Source organism: Hyla sarda, chromosome 2, assembly GCF_029499605.1.
Source record: "Hyla sarda isolate aHylSar1 chromosome 2, aHylSar1.hap1, whole genome shotgun sequence".
NCBI classification, from domain to species: domain Eukaryota; kingdom Metazoa; phylum Chordata; class Amphibia; order Anura; family Hylidae; genus Hyla; species Hyla sarda.
This window is the reverse complement of record NC_079190.1, coordinates 181665738-181678004: the sequence shown is the minus strand read 5'-3', so window position 1 is coordinate 181678004 and position 12267 is coordinate 181665738. Positions and strand designations below refer to the sequence as shown.

The 12267-nt window shown below is 41.8% G+C and overlaps 1 protein-coding gene across 5 annotated transcripts in view; it reads left to right on the top strand.

The window, feature by feature from the left end:
• The window catches only part of JADE3 (jade family PHD finger 3), a 93141-nt gene that overhangs the window by 67791 nt on the left and 13083 nt on the right, over nucleotides 1-12267 (top strand). For all 5 annotated transcript variants that reach the window (XM_056555863.1, XM_056555860.1, XM_056555861.1 and 2 more), the window contains 2 exons: nucleotides 1270-1386; nucleotides 11137-11607. In XM_056555863.1, the coding sequence (XP_056411838.1) occupies nucleotides 1270-1386; nucleotides 11137-11607 (588 nt within the window). The remainder of the gene's footprint in view (nucleotides 1-1269; nucleotides 1387-11136; nucleotides 11608-12267) is intronic.

Here is a 12267-nt window from a genome sequence, read left to right as displayed (position 1 = left end):
GGGGTCACATGGGGGGGGGGGGTCCACTGTTCTGGTAGCACGGGGCCTTTGTAAACGCACAAGGCCCCCGACTTCTATTCCAACCAAATTCTCTTTTTGCAAAAGCCCAATGGCGCTCCTTCTCTTCTTAGCATTGTAGTTTGCCCGCAGAGTACATCCACATATTGGGTATTTCCATACTCAGAAGAAATTGTGTTACAAATTTTGGGGGTCTTATTCTCCTATTACCCCTTGTAAAAATGAAAAATTTGGGATGACATCAGCATTTTAGTGAAAAAAAAAATTTTTCACATCCAAATATAGTGAAAATTCATCAAACATCTGTGGGGTGTTACAGCTCACTGTACCCCTTATGTTCCTTGAGGGTTGTAGTTTCCCAAATAGTGTGCCATGTGTGTGTTTTTTTTTTTTTTTTTTTTTGCTGTTCTGGCACCATGGGAGACATGCCCCCAAAAACCATTTCAGCAAAATTCGCTCTCCAAAATTTCTCTTCTGAGCCCGTGGTCACCGGTAATCAGACCCGGTCCCGTGGTCACCGGTAATCAGACCCGGAGCGAACATGCTCCGGGGACTGATTTTAAGTTGGGTGCTGCATGCAAGATCATGGGGTTCCCCAGCGGCAGGACTCCCGCGATCAGTCATCTTATCCCATCCTTTGGATAGGGGATAAGATGTCTAAGCGCCGGAGTACCCCTTTAACGACCAGATCCAGCCAAGCCTAATGAGATAGCTTGGGATGCTATGTTGTCTCGGAAGGGTAGGGAGGAGCTTGTGAACTGCTAAGATAACACTACAACGAAAATGAAAGGACTACACATCTTCTTGTTGTGGTGAGTCTGTCAAAAGCATTCTGAATTCAGTACAATAAATAATACTATATATAAGTAAGTTATAGGTCTTGGGTGATATTTTTATTTTAAATACAATATTTTGATACCAAAATACCCCTTTTAAGTCTCCATAGGACTCATGAAGATTGATTTTAAGTGTGTAATGTCTCAGTACATGAGAACACCATTTCTTTGATCGAGAGATCTTTAGTAACCAGACACTTAGCGTCTATCCTGTGGATTTGTTAATTTATGGACAATCCCTTAAAATATTTCAGACAACACTGTCAGACTAACAGACTCACTGTAAGCAGATAAATTTCCACTTTTTTAATTTTACATCTGCAAAATTAAAATCTACTGCTAGGATATTTTTGTCATATAAAGTGGGTTTCTACTTTTATTAACACAGTGATGTGAATAACATTGTCACATACAGGTGAGCATTGCTTGCCCTGAAAGGATGGAACCGATCACAAAGCTTTCTCACATACCTCCAAGTAGATGGGCACTAGTCTGCAGTCTCTGCAAATTGAAGACAGGAGCCTGCATACAGGTATAGTAAACATCTTTTTTATTTAGATGATTTGATATCTTAACGTGATAAGAAGATATATGGTTCTTTGCAACGCAAAATCAACCCCACTAACCTGATTATACAGGTGGTCAGTGTGGGTGATTCTGAGTAAAACAATGTATTCCTTTCCCCAAGGGCACCTATGGGACAGCGTCAGAGGTACAGATGGTCTTTAAACCTGCCTCCAGTGCAGTTAAGAGATTTGCATATTGCAGGATTGTGCTATATCTCGGGTACAGCTGAACAGATGGGGTTTAAGGAATACATAGTTAAACTTAGGATCACCCACACTAACCACCTGTATATTAAAGGGGTACTCCGCATCCCTAGACATCTTATCCCCTATCCAAAGGATAGGGGATAAGATGACAAATCGCCGGGGTCCCGCTGCTGGGGACCCCCAGGATCTCGGCTGCAGCACCCACCTGTACGGCTTACACCGGCAACGCTGGAGGCTTCGGATCCCGACCACAATGGTGGACGAGCGTGACGTCACGACTCCGCCTCGTGTGATGTCATGCCCCGCCCCCTCAATGCAAGTCTATGTGAGGGGGCGTGACGGACCTCCCGTAGACTTGCATTGAGGGGGCGAGGCGTGACGTCACATGGGGCGGAATCGTGACGTCACGCTCGTCCGCCATTGTGGTCGGGATCCGAAGGCTCCAGCGTTGCCGGTGTGAGGTGGAAGCCGCACAGGTGGGTGCAGCAGCCGATATCCAGGAGGTCCCCAGCAGCGGGACCACGACGATCTGACATCTTATCCCCTATCCTTTGGATAGGGGATAAGATGTCTAGGGGTGCGGAGTACCCCTTTAAAGTTAGTGGGATTGATTCATCTTTCCTGTTAATTGTTCGTTCACACATGCATATTTTCTGCTGCAGATTTGCTGTAGTACATTTTGCTATCCATTGTAGTCTATGTGCAGCAAAAATATGCACATGGGAAGTACCCTAAGGGTAGGGTCACACGTAACTGATCCACAGCGTATTTTATGCTGCGGATCTGCCAATGACCGACCCTACAGTGTGCTGCCTGCTTTGTCTGCTCGTAGCAGCAATCTTCATCTACAAGCAGACACACAGGACCTGCGAGTTTCCACGTGCAATGCAGCGCTACGAGCAGGAACAGCAGGGAGGGTCACTCTAGGGGGGTCTAACAGGACCCACACCAATGTTTAGAGAGACTTTTCAAATCTATTGATTCTATTGTATAAAACCTGTTTGTAAACATACATTTCAGTTAAAGGCAGTGTGTCATCAGAAAAAGTCGTTTAATTCAAGTTTTTATGTTAAACTTATTTTTTTTAAAGATTTTTTGTGATGTTTGTTTCTGTTTCCATTTTGCAGTCTCTATTTTAGAATCATAAATTCTTGCAGTTTTCAGTATGGTCCGTTTTCAGTGCAAGTCTATTAGACTGAAACTTCCTGTTCTTCAAGAGGACCTGTTGTTACCCATTTAATAGCTTAGAGTACTCTGATCACACACCTTTTTTTACAGGCTTTTTTTTTTTTTTTTTTTTTAAATACCCTCCCGTTCCTGAGATAGGTATGAACTTAATTTTTAATAATGAGGTGATTCATTCACAAATAGAGAAATAGTACATGGTTGCACATCAAAACGTGCAAGCCCACTTGCTATTTCCTGGCCACCTAAGTGTGTCCGTAAATGAACATTGGCATAGCGCCGGGCGGTGACCACTGATGTCGTGACACCAAGCCCACAGGGGGACTGACCCAGTGGCCTGGCAACCCAACTGCTGCCTGACCAAGCCCCAGGCTCTGGGCCACACTACCCCACAGACAAAGCACCACAGCAACAATGGCCACGGCTGAGCACCACACCAGTGTGAACACCTACCATGTGCTCCTTGCCAGTGGCCTGGGAGAATGCTAGGAGGAAACCTTTATGCAGTCTCCTGTTATTTAAAAACACCTGGGCTGAATGAGTGGAGTGGAGTGCAGGCCATAGGAAAACAAGAGGGAACAGAATACAAATGTAACTCGCAAATGGAGAAACAGAACCCATATATCTCAGGAACAGAAGGCTGCATGAAGAAACTGTAAAGTATGTAATCAGGGTACCCTAAGTTATGTAATGATGTTAATACAATATTCTTTTTGGAACGTTGGCCACAGGTCCTCTTCAGTCCTCTTCAAGGACAATGCACGTAAATGTACGTTCTGTGCACTGGGTACTTAAAGCAACAGAAATTAAATTTACTTTCTGTACATGAAGCTAGCACAGCAGCTGCGCAGGTTCCAGCTGCTATCTGTAATGGCATACATCTAATGCACTGATGCCTGCCATTAACCCCTCAGTACTGATCACGGCATCTGCAGCATTTATGGCTAGGAGGGCTCATCTGACCACCAGCAGCATAATCATGGGGGTTTAAATCATAATTGCCGTCGGAAATACTTTTACTTGCCTCCTGGCGGCTTCAACAATCTCCTCCTTTGGTCTGCCTCCTTGCAGACCAGAGTAGTAGATTGCCGATATTACAGATCAGTGCTATGCATATGCATAGAAGTGATCAGTAATAGCAGTCAGATAATTGCTATAGATCAGTGTTTCCCAACCTTTTTCGGCTCGGGGAACCCTTTGGAAAAAAAAAAAATAAATTTACGTGGAACCCCTACCGAAGTTGACGAGCAAAAAAAAGGAAAGCCGCAATGCCGAAATTTATCTGTGGGTATGCAGATTACAGTGCTGCTTTATACAGAAACTAACACGTGACATCTTCTAAAATCAGCGTAGTTTCCTTCTCTTCTCCATCTGGTCCGCTGTCCATTTCTTCCAGCCACAATTCTTCACCGTTAAACCTGCAAAATAAACCTATTAGGCTCCACACTTTTCCAGCATCAGCCCCCAGATTCCCCTTTTAGAAGTGAGGAGTAATACAGGGGCGTATAAGTGTAAAGGGGTAACAGAGGGGTGCAGAAAGGTGTACATGGGTGTGACAGAGGGGTGTAGAGGAGTGGACATGGGTGTGACAGAGGTGTTGGGGGTGTAGAAGAGTGTACATGGGTGACGGGGGTGCACAAGGGTGACAGATGGTTGTAGAAGAGTGTATGGGTGACAGTGGTGTACATGGGTGACAGGGGTGTTGGGGGTGACAAGGTGGTAACAGGGGTGAATAGTGGGGGTTGGACATTGGTGATAGGGGGGTAGATTGGGGGGTGGTCAGAGGGAGGTGTGGTGAACATGGGAGGCAGGTGCGGACAAGGTCGACATGGATGACAGGAAAGTGGCAAGGGGTGGACAGGGGTGACAGAGGGGGAGAGGGTGCACTACCTTAATTAAGCTGAGCTGAGCCGTCTTACTGCGGGGGGCCAGGTAACATCAGACGGGTTGGGTACAATCCGGAGGGCCAGAATCAATCAATCACCATTGCATTCAACCCCTCCCCGCCTGCGCGCCTGTGACTCACTCATGGCGCCACAGGGGGGGAGGGGACGGTGTGTGCTCACGTACACGCAATGCACACAGAGGGTTCGCCTTGTGACGCGTAGGCCGGGGTGGGAGATAAAAAAAATTGCCTGCTGGAGCCTGGGGAAACCCCGAAAGTTCTCAGCGGAACACCAGGTGGGAATCAATGCTATAGATAGAAATAAAGTGAGTTTAAAAAGTTTTAAATGTAAATAAAAAATTTCCCATTTGACAAAAAAAAATTAATTAAATGGGCACTGTCAGATACAAAAACTTTTGATGTGTTGTAAAGCATGCAAAACCAATAGGTTTTGCAATTGCTTTCATTAGAAAATGTTCAGTATTTCATTCTGAAAAAGCCAGTCAAACAACTGCCCCCCGCCTGCTTGGACACATACTAGTCCTGCTGTGTCCATGCGTCATCACCTATGTCATGGACACACTTCCATGATTGACAGCTGTGAGCGAAGGGCTCACAGCTGGAGATAAATCCTCCCACTGTCAGCTTGTTTCCCGCTACTGTCAGTGAGGACAAGCTGGGAGTTGTAGTTTTGCTAATGCTAGGTGTGATGTGAGCAGACAGCATACTGAGGGAGGGGGCGGAGACCTGCACAGTGAGGCTATGGCCTTCCCTTTGAGAGGAATTCAGACTAATCAGCTAAATTAAAAGAGTAATTAAAAAAAAAAATTATAAAGGTGCTAGACACACAAAAATTAGATGTACCTGGTCAGGATAAGGTACTGAGTTATATATTGAAAAAAAAATGTGTTGGTTGGATCTGACAGGTACGCTTTAAGATATTTAGTATAGCCGTGTGCATAAATATCCGAACTACTAAAATATAATGTAAATGATCCCATACAGTGAACAGCATAAATGTAAACAAAAAAGCAAATAACAAAATTTCTGCTTTTTGATCACATCCCAGAAAAATTAAATACATTGTTCTGAAAGTCATAAGTGTAACCAATGAAAACTACAGATCACAGTGCCAAAAATTAGCCCTCAGACAGCCCCATATACTTAAAAATTAGAAGGTTATAGTGGTCAGGAGAGAGCGATTTTAACCCCTTAAGGACTCAGGGTTTTTCCGTTTTTGCACTTTCGTTTTTTCCTCCTTACCTTTTAAAAATCATAACCCTTTCAATTTTGCACCTAACAATCCATATTATGGCTTATTTTTTGCGTCGCCAATTCTACTTTGCAGTAACATTAGTCATTTTACCCAAAAATGCACGGCGAAACGGAAAAAAAAATCATTGTGCGACAAAATCGAAAAAAATACGCCATTTTGTAACTTTTGGGGGCTTCCGTTTCTACGCAGTGCATATTTCGGTAAAAATTACACCTTATCATTATTCTGTAGGTCCATACGGTTAAAATGATACCCTACTTATATAGGTTTGATTTTGTCGCACTTCTGGAAAAAATCATAACTACATGTAGGAAAATTTATACGTTTAAAAATGTCATCTTCTGACCCCTATAACTTTTTATTTTTCCACGTATGGGGCGGTATGAGAACTCATTTTTTGCGCCGTGACCTGAAGTTTTTATCGGTATGATTTTTGTTTTGATCGGACTTTTTGATCACTTTTTATTCATTTTTTAATGGTATAAAAAGTGACCAAAATACGCTTTTTTGGACTTTGGAATTTTTTTGCGCGTACGCCATTGACCGTACGGCTTAATTAATGATATATTTTTATAGTTCGGACATTTACGCACGCGGCGATACCACATATGTTTATTTTTAATTTTTTTTACACTGTTTTATTTTTTTTATGGGAAAAGGGGGGTGATTCAAACTTTTATTAGGGAAGGGGTTAAATGACCTTTATTAACATAGGGACCTATAACACTGCACACACTGATCTCCTATGCTGATCACTGGCGTGTATTAACACGCCTGTGATCAGCATTATCGGCGCTTGACTGCTCCTGCCTGGATCTCAGGCACGGAGCAGTCATTCGCCGATCGGACACCGGGGAGGCAGGTAAGGGCCCTCCCGGTGTCCGATCAGCTGTTCGGGACGCCGCGATTTCACCGCGGCGGTCCCGAACAGCCCGACTGAACAGCCGGGTCACTTTCAGTTTCACTTTAGAAGCGGCGGTCAGCTTTGACCGCCGCTTCTAAAGGGTTAATACCGCACATCGCCGCGATCGGCGATGTGTGGTATTAGCCACAGGTCCCGGCCGTTGATTAGCGCCGGGACCGACGCGATATGATGCGGGATCGCGGCGCGATCCCGCTTCATATCGCGGGAGCCGGCGCAGGACGTAAATATACATCCTGCGTCGTTAAGGGGTTAAACATACTAATTTTGTTAAAATACTTTTGATTTTTTTTAATGTAGTACACTAGTAGTAAAGCATGTAAACATAAGTATCATTTTAATCCTTTTGACCTACAGAATAAAGACAGTCAGTTTTACCGTTAAAGTGCACTGTGTAAAAACGTAACCCTCCAAAGTTGCAAAATTTGAGTTTTCTCTTCAATTTCCCCACAAAATAAAACTTTTTGTTGCGCCGTACATTTTAGGGTAAAATTAAGGGTGTCATTACAAAGTACAATTAGTGCTGCAAAAAAACAAGCCTTTATAATGGGCTGTGTCCTTAAGCGGTTAATCTAAATCTTTTCAGCATTGTCTTTGTTATCACAGGCAAAATAACAATGAAAGATGACACCAATGAATAGATAACAGATTTATGTTATTCACAATAGGTGATTTTCACAGCTAAATTTCTCCATCTCTCTGCACAGTGACCTTTGCACAGGTCACAGAATGCCTAGAAACCTCTACCAAGTTAATAAGTCCCTCTAGTTTGTTAAGGTCTGTGTAGCTGCTGTAGAGCATATCTCTATATGAAGCCCAGGCAGTATGGCTGACCATATAATAATATAGTTGTACAGTTTTTCCCAATAAACTTTCCCTCTATGTTGTGCGATAACTCAATTATGAATTATGGTCATAAAAATATGAATTATAAAAAAATTAAAATTGAGAATTATAAAAAAAAATATCAAAATTATGACCTGGTGAATTGTAGACAAAGCCAATAAATACAATTCACATCTGAGTCCGACTATTTCCTCAGATATCAACAAGTTCTTTTTATGACTGGATGACATTAACCCTTAAGGATGTAGTTTTGCAATATACAATATTATAAAAGTATGCAGATTTATTGGTTATAAGGTTATAAACATAAATGAGTAATAAACACAATGATATATGCAAATGAATAACAATTGTATATATTAGTAAACATTACAAGCGTGTTAATTGACTACATATAGTAGAACAATACATGTGAGTAACTTGTTACAATAAAACAAAAGCTACTAGGTTAGGAATATCATATAAGAAAAAGGTTACATATCACTCTGTCCAGAGGAACCTCAAAGATGGGCAATATCTAATAGACATATCAATATGAAATGCTAAATACACTCCCCGCCTCCTTCTAACCAACTACAAATCACATGATTCCAAGAATGAGCCAATCATCTATGGATATAAACATGGAAGAACTATGATATACTTCCACCCGATTCTGGACTATATTCTATACATGATCTTGATAAGACATTAAGACAAATAGCAGAGTTTTATGATCTCACTAGACTATATTTTAGGAGGAAGAACAAGTTTCCTGTTTGGGAAATATACTTATAACACTTAGAATTCCTACTCGCCAAACTATCAATATGTCTAAGCAATTATTTAATGCTTTGATAGATTGAGTCTTGATTCTTCTGCAGGTAGAATGAAGTCTCACAATATCCTAAAACTATAATCTCAATATGGAGATAATTATTTAATTTATTCGCCAATCTAAATGGTATAATTCCATCCACATTATCCCAATTAGTCTTAATTAAATGGAATACCATTTTTGTGTCTCTTACCAAGTCTATGTAAGAACCTTGCTTCTGGTCCTAGGAAAATTGAACCGTCCATCTCATCGTCATGGATAGCCATTGGTCTGGTACTGTTTGATCAGTCTGTCTTGCTGGGATCTCACATGGCTTTCCCACCTGGTTGGATCTCTTTCCTGTGTCTTTGTGTGTTCTCTACAGCCTACAGTACAGTCTACAGTACAGTCTCTAACATCTGGTTTACCAGACTTTTTAATTAGTTAGACACACCCTCTTAAATTGGAATTCCCCAATGAATGTAGGTTTGGCGTGTACATATGGTAATGACTATGACATCACTATAATACCCAGAATGCATTGAGCATACTGCCTTTCCTGTTGGTGTAAGTTCAACTACCCATACGCCAGGGGGTCCTATTGCCTAAGCAATTAGCATTATTACCATTAAGGGTTAACTGTCAATAACTGGTCTCAAACCCACATTCCACACTTGACATATGGAGCCATAATTTAATAGGTGTGACCAGGGCTGTGGAGTCTGAGTCGAGGAGTCGGACGAAATTTTGGGTACCTGGAGTCGGAGTCGGCAAACAATGCACTGACTCCTACTAAATTTAGATTGGAATAAAAAATAAAAAAAGTTTATATGTCCCAATTCACAAAAAGTTATAATTCATGACTTCTCTACTTTAAGAATAAAGACCAATGCATGCAGTGCCTCACGTAACCGCAAAACGAACACGTTTAAGTGACCGTGAAGAAGCATGCTTTTCATGTGCTTTACTATATGGCACACAACGCACAATTAGGAGCGGCAATACTTATACTTTCCATAGTGTTGTGTTCTGCTGTTACAGGGAACCCATGGGTAACCTAGCCTCTCACTGATAAGGGGTTAAGGAAATATGTTTTTTGCAGGACTAGAGACACTTGTATAAGTGAAGGGAATGGAGGGTCAATAGTTCAAGACTGAAGCTGTAAACCATTGGAAAAACTGCTGCCATTCAGCTAAGGCTATAAAAAGTTGTAAACTCGATTGTTAGCTTAAAGGGGTACTCCGCACCTAGACATCTTATCCCCTATCCTTTGGATAAGGGATAAGATGTCAGATCGCCAGGGACCCCCGGGATTGCCGCTGCGGCACCGCGCTATCATTACTGCACAGAGCGAGTTCGCTCTGTGCGTAATGACGGGCGATACAGGGGTTGGAGCACCGTTGCGTCATGGCTCTGCCCCTCGTGATGTCACGGCCAGCCCCCTCAATACAAGTCTATGGGAGGGGGCGTGGCGGTCTTCACGCCCCCTGCCATAGACTTGCATTAAGGGGGCGGGCCGTGATGTCACGAGGGGCGGAGCTATGACATTACGCTGCTCCGTCCACTGTATCACTCTGTATCCGTCCCCCGAACTCGCTCTGTGTAATAATGAAAGCGCGGTGCCGCAGCGGCGATCCTGGGGGTTGCCAGCAGCGGGACCCCGGGGATAAGATGTCTAGGGGCGGAGTACCCTTTAAACAGGACTATGGGATTCTACTAGGGGAATCATGTTTTATAATAAATGCCCCTTCCTTGATCCTCCCACTGCCCTATCTTCAGCAGCAGATCAGCACACAAACTGTTCAATACAGTAGACTGTTGTCTTCCCAGCCAGTAGTCCTGTGGTAATGACAGGTATGTTACCTTTCTTTCCTTCATGGAATGTATAAAATACATTCGCATATTTATACAGAGTCGGGGAGTCGAAAGTACAGAAAACTCCGGAGTCGGAACATTTATCTACCGACTCCACAGCCCTGGGTGTGACACATATAAGTAATTAAAACCTGGATTCTCATAGACATAGTCACCAACTAGACATCCAAATTTGTTGGAAAGATAATAATACAATGGATGATTCTCCAACACAGATGTGCGAATGTCTAGAGAATGTAACCAGCCCCCTTATCTAAACAGCCTTAAATATCTAAAGAGACAACAAACATTCTCTCAGGCTGGCACTTTCTGTAGAGATGAAACTCCAGAATTATGGCTTACTTAGATAATACACAAAATGGCCGACATCATGCTATTAAACATAGTGATTCATTTTTGGGGTGTATAATTAGCATGACATATAGTCATAATATTTTATTTGCTTAGGTAATCATCGTTCCATTTAAACTTTTTTCATTTGATTCCAATAACTGCTCCTTGGAGTGTATATAAATTACTAGTCTTCTGATTTTGTCAATCTCCAGATGATATTTTGTGACAAAAACAAACGACAAACACGACTTCCTGGATTGGAAGATTTTAAATAAAACAAGTGTTACTGTAATTCATGATTTTCTCTTCTCCATTTTGCTTTTTGCTCTTTTACTATTGTACAAGTTTATTACTGGTATTCTGCATTACTGATGATATTTTCTTTGTGTAGTGCTCAGTTAAGAGTTGTATCACCGCCTTTCATGTCACTTGCGCATTTGAACAGAATTTGGACATGAAAACTATACTAGATGAAGGGGATGAAGTAAAATTTAAGTCCTATTGCCTAAAACACAGTGAAAACAAGCATTGTTCAGCAGAAGCAGATGAGCCTGACAAAACTCCTGTGGACAACAGACAAAGTGAGAGTGAAAAAACCAGCCTCCGTGCTCAGAAACTAAAGGAGTTGGAAGAAGACTTTTACACTATGGTTAATGTGGATGATGTGGCAGCTGAACTGGGATTGCCCAAGCTAACTGTGGACTTCGTATATTCTTTCTGGATGTTGAAGCGAAAAAGTAATTTTAACAAACCACTTATACCGCCTAAAGAGGAAGAACAGAATGGTTTAATCCAGCCAAAGGAAGACAGTATTCATACCAGAATGAGAATGTTTATGCATCTTAGGCAAGATCTTGAAAGGGTAAGTTCTGTTATATTCTCTTTTAATGGAAACATTTGAAGGATAAAACCTCGGTACTATAACAAAGCAGGATATAAACAGTTATTTACTATAGGAGTTTCCTGTAAAATGGTTTTCTACTTCAGGGTCTCAGCTACCACCTTTCTATAGGATCAAGTTTTTTTTTTTTCTAAATTAAAGATTTCCGCTTCATCAAAGGGTGAACATATGAATTGTAGTCCTGACACGTTGTCTATTTCCCCGTTAAAGTGGTATTCTAGGATTTTTTTTCAGCCTTTGAGCCAAAGATGCACAGGACCCACCCACGCAAATGCTGTAGTGCAAGTCTTTTTATTTTTATGTTGTCTCTGACCATTTCCAGCATTCTATTCAGTCAGAGACAATGGCCCAAATTTACCAATCTGTCTGCAACAGTGCAAACCTGCCAGATTCATCATGATGTTTCATGCTGATTTAACAAATCTAGCGAATCTAAAGACTGTCAAGTTAAGTTTACACTAACTATTTTATTTATTTATTTGCTTAAACATGCACCAAAGTGTGCACCAGAACTTGGTGCAGTTTTTGGCATATCTAAGACCACACCCTTTTCCCACAAAAAAAAAAAAAAAGAGTGGAAATGTTTATTAAATGTAGCAGAATTTTTTTAAGATGGTTTTA